The sequence below is a fragment of the Candoia aspera genome, chromosome 4, assembly GCF_035149785.1.
Source record: "Candoia aspera isolate rCanAsp1 chromosome 4, rCanAsp1.hap2, whole genome shotgun sequence".
Lineage (NCBI taxonomy): Eukaryota > Metazoa > Chordata > Lepidosauria > Squamata > Boidae > Candoia > Candoia aspera.
Window position 1 is genome coordinate 42556294 of NC_086156.1, and position 20200 is coordinate 42576493.

The 20200-nt window shown below is 39.4% G+C and overlaps 1 protein-coding gene and 1 long non-coding RNA gene across 2 annotated transcripts in view; one reads left to right on the forward strand and one right to left on the reverse strand.

Annotated features, from left to right (window-relative positions):
• LOC134497916 (uncharacterized) overlaps positions 1–20200 on the forward strand; it is an 854438-nt gene that overhangs the window by 229877 nt on the left and 604361 nt on the right. The window lies entirely within an intron of this gene.
• Positions 4185–20200, reverse strand: part of GADL1 (glutamate decarboxylase like 1) — a gene marked incomplete at its 5' end in the record, with an annotated part of 88595 nt that continues 72579 nt past the window's right edge. The window contains one exon of the mRNA XM_063301836.1: positions 4185–5824. Within this exon, the coding sequence (XP_063157906.1) occupies positions 5651–5824 (174 nt within the window). The remainder of the gene's footprint in view (positions 5825–20200) is intronic.

Consider the following 20200-nt stretch of genomic DNA (forward strand, 5'->3'; position numbering starts at 1 on the left):
GGGCAAGAACGGTTTGTAATGCTGATCATATTCCCACAGCACATTTATCATATTAGGTGAAGACACAGCAGATGCATTCAGATAATCTGCTAAGCCTGATTAGTGTTTATTTTCCTTCCTTCCTTCCTGTGTTGTGTGAGATAGTTTGTTTAGTTAGTCTAATGTATTGTGTCAACCCAGAAAATGGGTTAATTTAATGATCAGGATAAAAATGTCATGTCAGTTCAGCCACAATTAATGGTTGTAGGATCATTTGATTATCTGGGCTCTTGGCCCTAGTGACAAGTATGGGAAATTGGTGCATGTTGGGAACCAGTAGATCGTCTTCCTTAAGAAATATGGTCCTCCAGTTGTATAAGATCCCTCTTGCTATTTTTGACACCATCAAAACCTTTTTGCCAATTTGGAATGTTTCTGTTTCTGTTAGTAATGTGCCTTAGTAGAACATGGATAAACCCAGGAAAAGCGAAATGCTTACAAATAAGGATAACATTTTTCATTCAACCTCAAAAGGTCAACTGAAGTTATCTTTTCTCTGTATTAAAAAACAAGCTTGCTGATGATAAAACACTATTTCAGCTTGGATACCGGTCAACTTTTCTAAATATCTTTATCAGGTAAACGTATATAAAATAGGCTTGGCTTTGTATGTGTTAAGATCGAATCCGTTTCGGATTACACTTTAAGTGATTTTTCAGAGGTGACTCTTAGGCAAACTAGCTACTTGGCCCACAGTAACTTAACCGCTCCCACTAGCTTCTTTAGCTGAAGTTACTGTTATTTAAGCCAGACATTCTGACTGCTGGAAGATATACTTGGATAAATATCCAGAGCTCACACTGACTACCCTTTTTATCCAAACCTCCCAATTCCCTCCATTCTAGTTGACAAGGCTCAGCCCTCTCCTTTTAATACCTCCCCTTAGGAATCCAGCTGAGCGGAGGGGCTCTGGTTTAAAATTCTTCAACTGAAAAATTCTATTTACTCCATCAACCCAGTGCTATGAATTGGAAAAAGAGATCTGATAGCTCAGAGTCTGGTATATTTCTAAAGCAACCCTTTCTAACCTCACTCCTTCCACATGTGTCCAAGGAGAACAAAAACACAAGTGACATCATACACACCATGACATCATCACACAAATGATCAAATTACATTTGTTGCAAAATGATGCAAGTATGCAATTTGGGTGATTTGTGCAAATGACATAATTATGCAGCAACACCATGTTGACATAATTATGGTTTCTACTAGATGCCTATCCATGGGTTACCCTTCAGGACCCAGCATTCTCAGGGCATCAGGTTGGGAAGGCTATTCTAAGTGGCAAAAAGAGGATTTATGGCATTGCTGGGAATTTAGTACTTCAAGCACTTTTGAATTCTCCTTATATAAATTTGAACCTGAATCATTCGTTTTTTAAAAATATATCTAAGTCTAGTTTGGCGTTAGGTCCTAATATTACATCATAGCTGTTGAAGGAGAGCACTATGACTGGGTATTTTGCAATCCTGTTTTAACACTCAAGGTAGGCACAGCCTTTTCTGGGGAGGCAGCAACATTGTAGAGATGCCAGTTTGAGGGGTGGCTGTCTTGGAGCCCTTGCACTAGATACTGAAAAAGTTGTTAAGGATGAGCAATTCTCAGACTGGATGTTCCTTTGTGATCAGATTCCCTGAAGTCTCTGCACTGTTGCTAGAGATGCCAGGACACATATGTAGCTCATCTTCCTTAGGAGAGGAGAGTATCTTTGGCCTGTGCTGGCAATCAAGAATTTGTAGTTATAAACTTGAAATGGCAAAGGCTTGGATGGACTTCTGATAGCTTTAATTCCTTAGCTTGCCAAGCTATCATTCCTGAAAGGCCACAGGACAGATGTAGTTCTGCCTTGAAGGGTAGACAGAAAGATTTACTTCTGAAAGAAGTTGTATAATCTCAAATGTTGCCTTTCAGCTTTCATGGAAAACCCTGAAATGTTGTCTTTCTGGTCTGGAGCTCTGATGTCAGAGCTGTCAAGAAATGGGTGGATTTGCATGTGTGGATCATACTGTTTTTAAGTTTTTGATTTTGAGAATGAAGCAGCTTTAGAGGGAAGAAAAACAGAATAGGAAAGGATTAAAAAGAGAGAGAGAGAGAGAGAGAGAGAGAGAGAGAGAGAGAATCCCTTCCTTCCGCCATGCCAGGGTGAGCCCAACAGGCTTTTAGATCTCCCTGCAATGGCCAGTAGGATCACTCTATATATATGACTGCAAACTTTGAGCTACTCACTGAGTGTCAGCCTCTTTGAAGATTATAGGACTTGTATCTGAACGTCTGACAGAATTTTATTTTGGCTAGACACTTGGGCAATGAAATAAAATAATTTATCTTCACAGAATTCCATCTAATATTTTGGAAAGAGGGAGTTGAGTAAAGCCTTGAAAGACAAAAGACCTACCAAGGTACAACCTGGAAAGACTATTTAGAGACATCTTGGGCTACCATTTAAGAGATATGGAAAAAAACCCTACATTTTGTGGATAGTTAATACAATTGTTTTTATAAGAGAAGTGTTTTAAAAAGTTCTTCTGAGCACACAAAACCCATACATTTTAACTTGAAAAAAGAGTTGGGATTTCTTAAATAACCCACAAAAAATCTTCCAGTGGCAAGGACAGTAAATGCCATGTGATTGTCTTAGAAAGAGAGTATTTTTGTGTACGCTAGATATTTTTAAGTGCTGGCCATCACCGAAGGCAGCAACACACCCTTTCCAGAAATATAGCCCATAAGCCAGTCCTGTGGCTAGCATGATGGTGTGGTTGGCATGTAGATTTTAGAATAGTGTCAGTTGAGATTAATCAACCTTGCAGGGTTGTTAGGAGTATCAACCCTTCCTTGGAAGAAGAGCCAAGCACAATGACAACTAACTAAGCAGTATTAATTGGAAGAACTTATTCCGATGCCACGTTTCTCCATTAGGGCTACTTTTCCTTTATTGACCTTATTGGTGAGGGACAAGTAGCCAGTGGAATTTAAATCCTGGTGGCTATTTTGGCAATTTCCAGAAAAAAGGCAAATGCACAGTGTGGGATTCCACCACCATTTTCCCTGTTTCCATTACTGAAAACAGGAAAATGGTTTCTTTAAAGTGTGGCAAGTATATAGGAAGCAGAAACATCGACAAACCTGAATAAGCATCAAAGCTTTTGTTTGTTGTTTTATTAAAACAATAGAGTTACCAATGACATTTAATTGTGGAGTCCTTGGTGCTCTATGGGCTTGTTTGTTTGCTTGCTTGCAGAGGTTTCATTACCCAACTAGGTAACATCATCAGTGCGAGCGAGCGTGGGGTTTGCTCCCTGTTTATATACAGCAGCTTGCCCTGCCAGTGTTGGTGGGGGTGTGGTTTTCTCCTTGGTAGTTCCTTGATTAGGGTATTGCTCTCTGCTTGATTGTTAGTCTGGTGTTAATTGCTGCTTATCTGGGTGTAGGCTGCTGGAGAGGTGGTGTCCTGGTCTGTTTCCATCATAGCTTTTTTATTGTCTCTTACCTCTGTGTGTCTATTGATGGCTGATTTGTCTGAACACAAGCTTCCAGGAATTCCCTAGTGTTTTTGGATTTAGCTTGATCTAGGATGCTCAAGAGTTTCCCAGTTGAAACTATGGTTGAGTCTGTCCATGTGTTGTGAGGTTAAGGAGATTTCATTGTGTCTTCTGACTGCTGGTTGGTGTTCGTGGATGCACTCTGCTAGTCTTCTGCCTGTCTGTCTTACATAGTGGCTGTTACAGTCTTTGCTCTGTATGTTGTAGATAACTCCTGTTTTTTCTTCTTGGGCTACTGGGTCTTTTGGGTTCCTTAGGATGTTTTGGAGGGCTTGAGTTGGTTTGTGTGCTACAGTGATGCCGTGTGGTTGTAACAGTCTGTTAGTAGTTTCCGAGATGTTTCTGATGTATGGCAGTGTAATTGTTTTCATAGCTTTTGTTGGTTGTGCTGCAGCGGGTTGAGTGATCAGGCACTTTTTGATAAAGCATTTATCATAAAGCATTTAATTCAAACAGTCAACTAAAAACATAGGAGTGGTGTTCTTGTTAAGCTGAAATATGCTGCTACAAGGAATATCTCTATAGTGCTGAATCTAGACAATTCTTTTATGCACTATATATATGACATAACTCTGAAAGCAGAAATAAACAACACAGGGCTTTACTAAATTAAGTATTATATCATGCTTCAAATGTAACTTCAACATTTAAATGAGCAAATATAGCAGAAGCCCTACATAAAGTAATAAAATAAGATCATGAATGACAAATAGGTTTGTTAAAAAGTAGTGCAAAGAACAATTAAATAGGGGGAAAATATTATACGCCTTTCCATCTTCACAAACCTATTTACCATTTAACTATGTCTCTATTTGAATATTATAAACATATTTCAAATTATTATGTACTTTTATGTTATGGAGATTGCTGGTGAAGAGGAGGGGGGCCTCTTTTCCCCAGGGGGAAAGGTGCACACACAGTACTGAATCTCTTCCGTTTCCAGTCACCAGGACCAGAAGAGACCTGCCTCAGCTTTCTGGGGTTTTATAGCAGGATTTGCTGGTACCTTTTCAGTTTAGCAGGATTTTGTCTTGCAGAGTAGAACAATAAACACTAGAGCTAATTCTTCTGATCTCAGTGTGGTTCTTTGGTCTCTATCCCGGCATTATACTGCCTTTAGTGTAGTTTCCAACAAGTTTATATTAAGGTAGGTAAACGATGGTTTTTATATTATCACACACATGGTGATGAATCAGTGCCATAAACCTTATTTTAAATAGCTACACTGAATAAAAAACACAACTAAGACCTACATGTGTACATACACACATAAAATTTTTAAAACTCAAATATGCTTCTGAAATGCTTAAGGAAGACCTTGCTGCAATTTTAGCATTGTAGACATGATTCAGAAGTTATAATGCAGTTTATCTCATCCTGAAGTCCTCCAGATGGGGGATGAGAATATAATTCCCAGTATTCCCAGCCAGCACAATTTTTAACCATGCTGCTTGGAATAATAGAGGATGTAATCCTAATCTATCAATGGAAAAGCCTGCTACATGAGATTAATTATTCAAAGGTAGGAGAGGTTGTATAATCTTCAGTATAGATCTCTGTTGATCTCTATGCAAAAATATGAATGTTTTCAGGAAAAATGTGTGATTGATGACAAGTATCCAATTGCTCATATAACACTTCATTTTTCTAAAGGGCAGCACATTTGGTAACATTTGTACATTACCCTATTATGATAAAATTCCCTTTAACTTTTAAATTTCACAACATGTATGACATTCTTTCATTTAATACTCAGTAAGTCACACTTAGCTCTACTACATCAATGACGTAATTGCACTCAGTTCAGTTATAGGAATTAAATTAGATACTCATCTTACTGATTAAGAAATGTTTCATCTTGCAGTCTAGAGATACAAAATGCCTCTTTCAAAAAGTCATTACCTGTTTATTAGAATGGCAGAAAATCAGACTTCCATTTGCCCACCATTTGCCCAGCCAACTGAGCATTTTTATGTGTATCACAAGGTCTAATAACATATGCCACTAAGTTTTTTAGTCTATAAACTCTACACACAGGAGCTGCACCTAGTGTTGGGGAGCATCAACTACAAGTCTTTCCCGAGTGAATCAATCTCATCAAGCAGGAAGTCCATGTCTTCACGGATCACCTGGGGACTAATGATGACCTGGCGGAAGAAATTAACTTTTCCATGATGAGGTTGATAACCCAGCATCATGCTTCCCTTTTTCATCATCCTCTCTTTAATGGTGGGTGCAATCTGAAATAAAGAATTGAGATATGCATTCAGAATAGTAATTGGCAAAGAAACATTAGTATATGATGTTAAGAATCAAAAATAAAGGAAGAAGAGGGGAAACATATATATAAAATATAAAAACATAGATGTGCATGGTTTCATGAAAATTATATTAAGAACCTTTAGGGTTGGACTAGCTTAAAAAAAAGTTAACCCCATGTGCAGTGGTCCATTGAATCTTCCCATTCCACTGGCGACTCCTTCACATGAAAACCCCACTTGTTGACTGACTGACTGGTCTGTTGAAGCCGTGCCTGCACTGCAATCTTCAAGAAGCGCTGGAAGAAATCAGCTTGAGACTGGTTCTGTAACTACTTACAATCTTTACTATATACAGCAATATACAAGTTAATTCTTACACAGCAAATATACACAGCAAGTTCCTTCACACAGTAACACAGTAACACTCAACACCAGCTAACACTATCCCCAACACAGTACTGTTCATCTGTACTACTTATATATACAATGATAGGTGCTGAGTCACTTTATAGGCGCTGGCAATAACATCTCGTGATCCTTCCACGCTAATTACTTAGTGCTCTCAGCTGTACAACAGCCTTGGCATTATCTCATTCACACAGTAAAATTCCTTATACATTGGGTATACGCTGACATGGTCAGTTGATCAATTGGCCTCCCATCCACATATAAACAGTGTTATGTGATAATAGCTTTGTGTACCCAACACTAGCTATTTAAGTAGATAAGGAACGCAACACTGGATCTGGCCAAAGACCAAAGGAGCCCAATTCACTGGTGTGTTTCATTTTTGTTCTAAGCCCTTCAATAAAACTTACGGGGATATTTGATATAAAAAAGGAGAAAGTATAACAAAACGGTTAAAAATAGCAACACCGAAAAAGCACAGACTGGTGCAACCTTATGGAGAGAAATCAACACCTATCTTCAAACACTAGTGGCACACAATTATTCATATATACAGCTTTATGTTACCAAACTCAGCCCAGTTTATTTGGTTGTCTTTTTTATTTTGAAAGAATGATTATGTAATGACTAATATAACTTTCTGTTGCGCTGCCTCTTTTGTCATTCTTTTTAAAAATTAAAAGGAAACTGAATAATATTAAGTAGTCCCCCAATCAGTTAATGTAGTGAATGTAGAACAACTTGAGTAATAACAACAAGAAAAGGAATTACAGGAGTTCGATTACCAAACCCAGCACTAGAATAAGCAAAGTTAATAAAAGAGAAAAAGGCTATTCTAAGCACATACGTTGGTGCCTTTCCATCACCATGGCCTAAGAGCTGCGGTTTCTGTGATAAGAGGAAAGGGCTGGATCAAGACATGGGATAGGTCAAACACGCACTCTTCACTCTCTGGCATCTTTCATTTTATAAACATAATCTCTTAATAACAAGTAGCAAGTTTATTCAGAATTGGGTATCACTTGGTTCAATCTATGTTCCTTCCCCACACACTTGTTCAGAAGTATGTTTTATGCCTACATATGGTGGGCACATTCAAGGATGTATTTGCAACACAGTATGGTCTTCCCCAACTAGGGAATAAAGGAATTTATAGTCCAACCTCACATGGAGGCCCTGCGGTTCATAAAGGCCAGCAGTGCAGCTCTGTTAAAATCACAGCAAAGAAATTCACCCAAGAGAACCAAAATCAAACTCTTCCCGAGCTCTGCTGAAAATCATAGCTTGACAAGTAGGTATTTAGAAAATAAATACTTGCCATATTTCTTCAACATGCTCTGAGGTGCTTCTTTGCAAAGAGCAAATACACTGCTGACTTTCATTTTGCACTCATTTTCTAGGTCTGAAAAAGCCAGCGGCAGTCTGCTTCATGATCTCTACAAGAAATAAGATGCTTCCCAATTTGACTTAATAGCGTTGCATCTCTCTTGCAACATGTTCAAAATACATTTCACTTGATAAAGCCTAAAAAAATTAATTTTTATATAAATGTTAGACACTCACAATATATTTTCCAGTATATCAAACCATATATCACGTAAGTGATGCTGTGACCAGGCACCCCTTTTCTTGGTGCCTGGAGGCTGAAGGGGTCTGGATGGGGAACAACAGGCTTCAGCTGAACCCTGGTAAGACACAGTGGCTGTGGGTTAATGGCTCTTCCATATCCAGGACTTTGTCTTCTTTGGTTCTGGATGGGGTTGCACTGCCCCAGACAGACCCGGTGTGGAACCTGGAGGTTCTCCTGGACTCACAATTCCTGCTCAAGGAGCAGGTGGCAGTTGTGGCCAGGGTCTCCTTTGCACAGCTTCATGTGGTGCGCCAGCTACGCCCCTTCCTGGATCGGGAGTCTCTCTGAACAGTCACTCATGCCCTGGTCACCTCCCGCATAGACTACTGCAATGCACTCTACATGGGGCTACCCTTGAAGAGTATCCAGAAGCTACAGCTAGTACAGAATGCAGCTGCGTGAGCAGTCTTAGGAGCCCCAAGGAGGGCACATATAACACTATTGCTGCGCAAGCTGCATTGGGAACCAGTTTGCTTCTGGGTCCAATTCAAGGTGTTGGTTATCACCTTTAAAGCCCTACATGGCATGGGTCCAGGTTACTTGAGGAACTGCCTCACCCCCATTACATCAACCCATCCCACCCGGTCAGGCAAAGAGGGCATGTTACGGACCCTGTCCATGAAGGATTGCCAATTGGCAGGGTCCAGGAGGAGGGCCTTCTTTGCCGTGGCTCCTGCCCTTTGGAATAACTTACCCCTAGAGATGAGGCTGGCCCCCACTCTCCCGGCCTTTAGAAAGGGAGTTAAGACCTGGCTTTGCCACCTCACTTGGGGCGAGAGGGAGGATAGTAGATTGTGGAGGTGGCTGGTGCCATGATGTGGCCCCTGTAAATTCCATCATGACCATCTTGGATTTTATATTTTATATGTTATATTTTCTATTTATTATATTATATTGTATAATGAATTTTTATTCTTTTATTTATTGTTAGCCTCCCAGAGTCATCATTGAACGAGAGTGGGCAGTGGATAAATTTAATAAATAAATAAATAAATAAATAAATAAATAAATATCTCCCCACCCCATTAATGTGTAACACTCAATTGCCTTAAAATACATTTCAAACCAAAAAAGCATCCATAATTTTCATTTCAATTTGTCTCTGTTCCTATTTGTCCTTATAGTAAATATAATTTTTATTTAGTCTTTTATCATAGGCTGTCTGGATATTAATTATAAAACCCAGGAGAACACAAGCGTAAATCAAGCGTATGGCTAAAATGAATATTATATCATCAAAGTGGATGTGCAGTCAGAATTGTCCAGCTGAATTCTAATTCAGGAAATAATGCAAGCAAAAGAGAGACTGTGAGGATGGCTGCTGTTGCAAGACAAGTGGAGGTTCAGAAGATTCTCAGATTGCAGGCTATTAAACTCCCCGGAACTTCCTTGGATATATTTCAAAAAGATGCACACAGTGTGTTCTGTTAATTAATGTATGGCTAGTTGCAGTGCTTGAAAAAAAATTAACATACCTGGAAAAAAAATTGAATTACCCATCCTCTTGTGTCTGCAAATGTCACTGGCCTATTTGAATTGCCCAGCTTTCCATGGTCCTAAGCACTGACAAAGTAGGATCTCAAATACTTTACGACAAAATGTGACCACATTAAAAAAAAAAAGGACCGACCGAATTTTACAAGGTTTTCTGTTGCGAATCACATTAGTGCTAAGATTCTAAGAAACACTGCACAAAAATCAGAGATGGACTAAGAAGTATCTTGCCCAGCTGTGAGAAAATATTGGCAGGTTCCCAAGCTAGTTCTTTTTCCCAGCACAAGGTTCTTAAATATATTCTACAGAATGTAGGCCAGTACACCACTTTAAAAATCGAAAACAGATGTCAAATTTCAAATAGTCAAATTTCAAATAGAAGCATCTACTCAACAGCCAATATACAGCAGAAGGTTAAAACAAGAAGAAATGAAGGCTAATGTTACTCCAGACAGAGATCTTGCACCAAACTTTGGCTTCTATCCTCACAATTGATAACAATTACCAAAGGCATTATTTTGTGATTCCAAATCTGTGCCCTTTATTTATCTGCTTTAAAAAATCATGCAGATGAGTAAAATACCACGGATATGGTTCCCTTTTCGGGAGAGATGGGCAGTGATAGAAATTTGAAATATACATACATACATACATACATACATATATATATACACACATACATACACATACATATATAATATTTCCCTTTAATACTTTATTTTGTGAAGCTGATTGCAGATGAATATACAGCCTTTCTTCTTTTGCAGTAATTAAAACCAAACTAGGGTCATTTGTTAGCTGTCACCTGACTAGAACAAATGCAACATCAAATGTTGGCACTCCCAAGCACAGCTTTGGTCCTTTTGCCAAGGCAGACTGTAAAAACCCAAACATGTTTTTCTTTTGTCTAGAATTTGTTCTGGGCCCACATCCTTAAACCACTAATAAATTACCGCTGCACATGACTGCAAACAGAGTTTCCCTTGTGCTGTATCCTACAACAAAATGGAGAGATAAATGTGGTTGTCAAATTGCAATTAATCACTTCCACTTTCTCAGAGCTACTGGATGTTATTAAAGGAAGAAATTGATGTCTCTGTATTTGCCCAGTCAGTGCTGCTTAGGAGGTGTGTGTGGTCATATTGGCGTAGATATTTTCAATCATAGTTCCATAGACAATAGCTTTGACTTGGCAGACACTGCATACCCCAGATTCCCCCCCAAGTGCTTTCCATGGGCATCTGTGGGGGATGGGGGAAATGAGGAAATGTGTGATGCAGTTACGACTTAGGTAGTTGTGTCAGATGTCAAGACACAAGTGTTTAAGGGTGGCATGTACATGATGATGTTGCTGCATGTGTGGATATTGTGATGCCATTGCAGTTTGCTGCAGATGACACTGGTGCCTTTCTTCTCAGTGAGATACTGTATAATTGTAGGGAAAGTTTGGAGGAAACTTTGGTTAGAATCCTTGGGTTCATTCAGTGGGGTATTATACTGAACAGAGCATAAATATTTAAATAGAATCAAGCCCTTTAATGTCTAGAAACAGATGTTTCAAGTCCAAAAGGACAAATACGTTTATTAAGGAGACTTTCATGCTATGATAAAAAGCCTGCTGAGTGGATCAACATTTTACCCTTCTTCATCAGCAGTCTGAACTGGAATGAATTTCTCATGTTTTCAGTATCTATGAAGCTAATAGGAGAGGTTATCTGAGGATGAGAAGTGAACCCACTGATGGGGCAGGGTAATGCACTGAGTATTAATGAACTGAGTAGTGAGTAGTTTTAACTCTTGGCGTTTATTGGAGATGTGCAAAACAAAACGTCTCAAGCTCAATATGGTCCATTTTGAGTTCACAATGTTCTGTTCCAAGATTCATTTACTGAAAATGTTCCAACACTGTTCCAACAGTCCATTACAAGCTCAAAGCACCTGTTCGGAACTCATAACAGAGCCTTTTGAGGTTAAAATGTTCCCGAATGGTTGGAACAGCTTGGAACACTGTAAGAACACTTCCAGTAAGGTTGGAAAAAATTATTTCTGACTCAAAATTAACAGACTTTTCAATTTCAATTGCACAGCCCTCGTGCCTCTCCTATTTTAAAGGGGGTTGCATCATCCCTAAAGTATCAGGCACATAATTTGAAATGCTCTTAGGTCTAATGTTGCTGCTAGAGTCACAGATGGCCACAACGGCTGGCATTTTATCAGCTTAGGTTGTTATGAGGACTCTAATATGAAGTATCTTGATTGAAACAACCTCAAAGTAGTTATTTATACCATGCTAACCCGTTCTGTGGATTATTGCAGTGATCAGTTTTTGAAAACAGCCCAAAAGTTTAGGTAGCATTTACCTTATGGCCCGTTCAGAGGCAAGGTAAGTGTTTTTCGTTTGGCTCACTATTACATTTTATTTATGCATCTTGTACACCTGGAAGATTCTTCCTACTCTATTGTGCATAGCCTCAAAGCAGCTTCCATAAGTTATTCCTTGTGTGATTTGGGGAAAAAAATCAGCCACTGCCAGAGTGAACACTGAAGCAGTTTAGTGTCTCCGTTACGTGCTTTGGGCTGATTACTTTAATATATGACTATGCATATACAGAACAGATTTTCCGTCCACCTCTTCCTGTGGTATATATCATCACTAGATATATCTTTTCAAGAGGCCTTCCCCAGCTCTGCAACTAGAGATGCTATGGATGCAGAAGCATCCAAGGGGATGAGTGCCAAAATCTGCAAGATGGTGGGTGCAGCATCACTATCTAAACACCACCCTTTTTGTAGGTTCATGCCATGTTAATGGACATACAAAAAGGGCAGGGCTTGGTTTGTGATGCCACACCACCATTTTGCAGACTTTGAATCCCCTTGCAGATGCCACTGCAAGGATGTAAAGTGGGGTCGACTACATACAAAACATGCTCTCTGGACTGTTCTAGGTCCTGCAGAGTTGAACAATTATGTAAATTAATGGTTACAAAATTCCCTGTATAAGAAGTAATGCAGTTATTCATTCATTCAAATAACCAGATACACCTATTGGATTTGGAGTCAGAAAAGCATGCAACAATTCCACAGAACACAACTGCCTGCCAGATAAATCAGGCTAAGAAATAAGGCTTATTTGGATGCACATGAACACATGAATAAGGGGTAGGAGACAATGTAACTGCTAGCTGCCCAGAGTCAGGCATATGAAATGGGCGGCCATATCAATTTATTAAATAAATAAATAAATAAATAAATAAAATCCTTGCGCAAGCAACCTCCCCGCCGCAAGCCACAAATCCCAAGCTCTCCTTTGCTATAGGGAGGCTTCTATTCTACTTCTAACATTCATACATTAGAAGACAAAACAGATCACTCTGCACCACTTCCTCTAGTCTCCTAGAATGCTCTCATAATCTCAATTTGCCTACACGTAGTCCTCAACCTACAATCATTTGTTCAGCGACCATTCAAAGTTACGACAGTGCTGAATGAATGTGGTTATGACTGGTCCTTGGAGTTATGGCCGTCATTGCATCCCATGGTCATGTGATCACGACCTGGGTGCTTGGCAACCCATTTGCACTTAGTAGCGGTTGCCAAGTACCCTGCAATCACATGATCACTATTTGCAACCTTCCCTGCCGGCTTCCCCAGAAAGTTAATGGGGAAGCTGGTAGGGAAGGTTGCAAGTCGTTGGGTAAGTCTTCCCCACCGGCACGCTCTCCACAGCCCTGTGTGCTTGTGCCACACCGGCCACTCGCGCACACCCCAAACCCTCCCAGACCTGCAATGCACTATAGTGCACCCTTCCCAACCCCCATGACATCTCTCATGCACCCCCACACACCCTACCCAACCCGCAGGGTGCCTCTCGCACACCCTCCCTGACCCATGCGGTGCCTCTCTTGCACCACCTTGCACCCTCCCCTGCACCCCCTTATTCCCCCACCCGGCAACAGCCACTTACCCGTCTGCTTGGGACTTGCAACTTCCTGCCAGCTTCCCCACTGACTTTGGTTGTGGGAAGCCAGCAGGAAGTTGCCTCACCTAACCACCATGGGATTCAGTTAACGACAGTAACTGGAACTGCAGGGATTGCCATTGCTAAACAATGTGGTCATGGTTTATGACCACCTTGCTTAGCAACAGAAATTCTGGTTCCAATTGTGATTGTAAGTCGAGGACTACTTGTAGTATCAGATAGGTTTGGAGTCTGGTAAAAATGAAGGGCAGGTTCCTTGCTGGAGACCCAAGTCCTAACATCTGAACAGAGTTACCGTTACTGGTTAATGCCATTCCTCGGCCAGATGAACCAATATCTCCTTTGTGCCCGTCCAACCTCTATTTCAGCCTTCCCCAACTTAAAACCCTCCCAAATGGCTACTACTTACTATCATAATAGCTGGAAACTCAAGCAGTTTTAGTACAACACATCTGGCAGGCCTAAAGTTGAGTAATGATGTTCTATACATTTTAATACACTGGCTCTTCACAGTCAATGCCTTCAACTTACAAGAGGATTGTGGAAACCAAAAAGAGCAATCTTATAAAGCAGACTGCAAATGGACAGATTTCTATAAATTATCATCATCAGCAATATTTATTGTTGTAGTAAAGGATATTTCAACATCTCAGACCAATCCAAAAGACAAACAGCACAATCAATTTAGTATCAATCTATTTAATTTTTTAAAAGAAAAATAATGACAAGATAGTTGACTCAAGTCTCATCTGTGGAGTATGGGGTTAAAACAACGTTCAGTGAAAAAAAGCTTTTTCACCATCTGCTGAGTGATTTCCCTGCATCCAGAGAGGAATTAAATGGCAGCATGTCATCTCAAAAGGGTTTTTAAAAACTCTCTCAATACTTTGTTAGTATCTGGATGAGTTTTTGTCCTTTTCCTCTAGGGGAATAAAAATCATAATGCAATGTGGAAAATGTACATTTAGTGAGAAGCGATACATTATTTGATCTAGCTAATGACTAGCTATTTAAAAAACTGACACCATTCCATTGTAGAAAAACAAATGTCCCCAGAGAGACTTGGAATGAGTCTCTGTTATTCAAAATTATGATTATCATTACCTGAACTACCATCTGGCATACCACCCTCCAGATTTGTAAAGTAGTCGGAATTAAAGAATTGTAACAATACTGTTCTTCTATTTTTAGGCAGATCTAAAGAAAAACATTAACAAAGACATCAATTTAAACTTTTTTGTTTAGCATGACATTATTGAAATGTCAATAGGAATTTCCTAGAAATTCCTAGGATGCTCAAAGCTAAGGAAAAGAATCAGTAAAGGATGTGATACTGACACCCATGTCTTCTTTCTGTACCTTCCATTTTTCAAGAACAGTCAAGCCCAATCCTGACATTCTGTTTAGAAAAATTCAGCACAGTCCCTGACATGAGTTTGCTTTCTTTAAAAACCTCTCTGGAAAAATTTAAAAACGGCTCCGAAGCTTTTTTTTTTAAAAAAGGCTGAATTTAGGCACCATGCATATAGAATGTGGAAATCTGCATTCTCTCTCTCTACTGGACAACTGGATTTTTGCAGCTCAGTTACTGTATGCCCCAATATGGTATGGTATGGATTAGGATTTCCCCCTCTCCATACAATGTTCCAGATCCAAACCAAGACATAATTAAACATGACAGCAGCTTTGCCAGCTGGTGTTTTCCAGCTGTGAGAGTGCAATTTTCAGAATTCTCCTTCAAGATAAAGGTGGCACCAAGTGGAAAATTCTGGGAATTACAATCCTAAAACATTTGGAGGATACCAGTTCAGAAAAGGCTGCACTGCAGTAAATAAAGAACACAAATGGAAGTGTACATCGTGTACATCATAAGAAAAACAGCTTAAATTCCATCTTTCATAGAGTATTTTCTTTAGGCTCTGGCTTTTTTCCTTAAAATATACACAAAGTAATACTCTGTGAAGAACGGTACTGATTTCCACATGTAAGTAGCAGTCTGGCTGGCATGACTTATGAAAATTTATGGGATTTGAAGTTCCTTGCATAAGCCTTGCTCCAAAATGCAAGCAAGGCAAATATTCTATTTCAACTGGAACATTTCTCTCTAGCATTCAGTGGATTTTTGAAATTTCGTCTTCTATATACTTCATGGATTTTTGTGATGCTGTTATTCTTTGGACTGTGACTATTATGCTACAGATGATCTGAACTGAATGATCAATGTGCATAACCAACCATTTTGCATATTGATGTAAAATAAATCTGCCACAGATTTCAATGGGAGCAACATATTACAGTCACGGATAAGACGGAGACCAATTAATCTGCTACCCTCCCTCATTCTCAAAGCCAGACGGCTCACTTGAGCGAATGATATTAAAGGCAAAACTGAAATACTTTAGCCACATAAGAAGAAGACAGGACACCCTGGAGAAGATGCTGATGCTAGGGAGAGTGGAGGGCAAAAGGAAGAGGGGCCGACCAAGGGCAAGATGGATGGATGATATTCTAGAGGTGACGGACTCGTCCCTGGGGGAGCTGGGGGTGTGGACGACCGACAGGAAGCTCTGGCGTGGGCTGGTCCATGAAGTCACGAAGAGTCGGAAGCGACTGAACAAATAAACAACAAAAGCCTCATTTTCTACTAAAAACTCACATTTGAGAAAGATACTTCCAAAAGAGAACCTTCCATCTTATTTGGAAAAGTTGGAAGAATATACAGTTATTTATTTATTTGGACTCAATGGATGGAAGCACCTGTCTTGTATTGTCTGGGCTGAGAAGGTAAATAGAGTTGGTCCATGTCAGCATTCATTCATTCAGTGAGTCATTCGAATTTGTTTATAGCCACCCAACTCCGATGGACTCTGGGCAGCATACAAGCCCTCCCCCCAAACATTTAGAACATAAAACCATAAAGACAGTCCAGACTAAAATGATCTGAAAGGCAATCATGACAATATCAATGTGTTAACATGATACTGAAAGATGAGGCTGCCTCTCCCCACCCCTCACCCCTGAAAATACCCAAAAAGCTATTGGGGTAGAGCAGAGGACAGCATGAATAGCACTGGTGCTTACAGTGTGACTGAATTAAAGCTAAAAGGACATTCAGATACTGATGTGGAAAGAGATAGAGGAAAGTTCAGTGCTCCAAAGATATGCATATCATTAGTGTATGTGGAATGCCAGCACCATGAACCAAGGCATGCCTCATGTTGTCAGAGCAAAAACGTCAAGATTGAACATCGATGTTCAGTGAATTAGCAAACTGAAATGAATTGGAATAGATCACTTTACATTAGAGGAACACCAGATCTTCTACTTCAGACAAAAAAAAAAAATCACAGAAATAAAGTCACCACAGATATTAGCAAAAAAAGACAGAATAATCTCAGTTTGAATACAAGGTAATCCAATCAATACAGGAGTGATCCAAATCTGTGCTTCAATCACAAATGCTGAGGTAGTGGAAGATGAACAGTTGGCTGGCAATTTGTAATACCTTGTTGACACACCACCAAAAAAAGATGCCATATTAATTGTAGGAGGCTTGGATGCTAAAGTTGGAAGTAAAATAGCATCTAGAATAATGGAAAAATATTAAAATAAACAAATACAAAAGTTCCCCTTGATTACTATAAATTTTCCATTATTCTAGATGCTTTTAAAATATTTTATTAATGTATAAAAAGAAGCAGGAGGCAGAACAATTGAGTTCTTGCAAGAAAGTTCAATCTAAAAGATGACACCAAACCAGAATGATTACATACTCTATAAGCAAAGACAGAGAAACTCTCCTTGGCCTGCAAAACCAACACCTGGCTCTGATTCCTTCTTGAAAAATTACAACTCAAACAAAACAGATACAATACATCAGACCAAGAGGCTATGTCCTCAGCAGAAGTCAATGTGATTATGCAGTGAAGGTCGAGAACAGATTTTACAAATTAAAAGCCCTGGATTGAAATCCAAGACATCATTAAAGGAAGCAAAGAAAAATACTCTGAAAATCAGAAAGCAAGAGAAGGTAAAATGGCTTACTGCTAGTATCCTGAAAATACCTGAACAAAGCAAGAGGCAATAGAGATAGAGGACAATTTGTAAGGAGTTATATCTACATAAGCAATGCAGAGAAACTGAGGATAACCATCAAATGGGAATAAGAGATGGTGTGGATACATAGAAGAGCTATACAAAAAAGATTTTTGCCTTTGTCTTTTTAGTGTCCATTTTTGCACAAAAGTTCCCCTTGATTACTATAATTTTCTACAGTAAACATCTTGGGATTTTTTTGGGGGGTACAATTCTTCTGTATGTTTGTTCCAACTGTACAAAAATATATCCCCAAATCAATGATGTGATCACAGAATTGATCGTAAGTTTGAACACATAGTTAGAGGCAGACGTTCTAGAAAATAAAACTAAAATGAATGAAATCAAATAAGATTACCGGTAAAGTAGAGCTGCAGGAATGGGTGGAATACCAACAGTTTAAATGCTTGCAGTATGATGCAGTTTATAAGCAGGTAAGCAAAATGCAGCAGTGGCCAAGGAACTGGAAAAGTTCAATTTATATATCTGTACCCAAAAGGGTTAGTGCTGAAGAATGCTCAAACTACTGAACAAGCTGCTAGTAGGATAACACTCAACATTTTGCAATCTAGACTTCAAAATTACAGGGAACAAGAACAGCCAGATGTACGAGCTACTTTCAGAAGAGGCAGGGGCACCCAAGATGACAATGCTAATATCCAGTGTATAATGGAAAAGGCCAAGCAGTTCCAAAAAGATGGCTATATCTATGTCTATATTAAAGCTTCTGACTGTGTAGACCATAAAAAAATGTGACTAGCCCTTCAACACATGGGTTTACCCGGCCATTTCATCTGCCTACTGAAGAATTTGTATGATGATTAGAAATACTGCTTTTGTGCTTGTCTTGATCATAATCAATCAGATCAATCAATCAATCAATCAGGAAGCAATTGTTAGCCAAGGTTGCATATTGTCACCTTATTTAAATGATATGCAGAATATATTGTGAAAAATGTTACTGTAGAAGAAAAGAAATTGAAAGTAAAACTGCTAGGAGAAAAATCAGCAAATACAGATATGCTGCTGGTATCACTTCGGAAGTGAGAAAGATCGAAAGAATCTCTTAGTCAAGGTGAAAGAAGAGAGTACAGAAGAAACAAAAAATTAAGATTGTGCCACAGGCAATGCTACCTGAAAGCAAACAAGCAGAGAAGAAATACTACAAACTTTATCTTCCCAGACATAAAAATTCATAGGGATGGTGATCGTAACCATGAAATAGAAATATCTGCTGTTTTGGGGAATGACTGTGACAGATCTGGACAAAACATTAAAGTGTAGAGACATCACACTGACAACAAATATGTACTGTCAAGGCCATGGTTCTCCCAGTTGTGAAAGCTGGACTTCAGAAAGATTGAACAAAGAAAAACTGATGCCTTTGAATTGTGGTGCTGGAGAAAATTGCTAAGAATACCTTGGACTGCAAGGGGAACAATAATTCAGTACAATATACTGTAACATAAAAGTAGACAGCGCACTGGAAGCACTAATAATGAAACTAAAGCTTGAATATTTTGGGCACCTAACATGAAGGCAAGTGTCATTGGAGCAGATCCTGATACTTGGAAAAATCAAAGAGAGTTGAAAAAAGAGGGAGACAGAAAACAAGATGGCTAGACACTGTTACTGATGACACAAGAAGGAATTTACAAGGACACAAAGAGTCACAAAGATCAGGGAGGGGCTGAAAGAATAAACAACACAATTAAGTACTTCAGACAATGTAAAGTTTTGCTCCAAAGCCTACAAGGTATGCAGTAATCTGTAGTGACAAAGCAGAGGCCCACCTTTGATTCTAAACTCACAATTGCATCTATTTCTTTATCGATTTTAAAGCATTCTTGTTTGAGTGGCTGGAAGCATTGGGCAACCTCCTTGGTCTGAATATGGCCTTCAGTCAGTTCAGAGTTCCTTGTCAGCTGTAACTGTTGTAATGAAGTGCTGCCTAAAGTGCTCACAACCCTGACAATTTCATTTTTGCTGTTTCCACGCTTGTTCTCCTTTCTCTGGCAGCCCGCTTATATCTCCTTTCTCATGTAGCAAATTCTCCATGTTTCTGTGTCATATGATGAAAGTAAATCCTCTCACGGTGTCAGAACTTCAAGGTAGACCAGACTAGGAAACCAATGCCATGTAAGTCAGTACTACTTTCATTGCAAAGCTTTAGTAACAGAGTCTTGCAAGCCTGAATGCACTTCTTAGCTCACACAAAGATAAAGGTAGGGAAGGGGGAAGTGCATTCAGACTTGCAAGATTCTGTTACTAAAAGAGGAACTTGTCTGAGACTTTTACTCACATTACATAATTACCCTGGGCCCAGGCCACTTGTATCTGACTGTTGCCTTGGTAGTGGCTCTTCTTCCTGTTCCTCAAGGATATTCCCCCTGCCTTCTAAACATGGTGAGGTTTCTCTTGGGCACAAAATATTCAATGAATTTTCCCAAGACATCCACAGCAAAAGCAACAAAGATAATGATTTTAAAAATTCATTTTACCTATGACATAAATGCAAGCCCATCCTTGGGTTTTTCCTTCCACACTCCTCCTGATAGCAATTTCCTAGTGGGAAAACCTCAGGTGCCCATCAGACCTACTAAAATCAAAGGCCTCTAGTGGGAAAAATGCTTCACACTAGGCATCAAAACTGTAGAATGTCAGATGAGAGGTATCACCAAAGCTGAAATATCTGATACCATGTTTGCTCTTCACAAACTGGTTTAACACATCCAATCAAAGAACA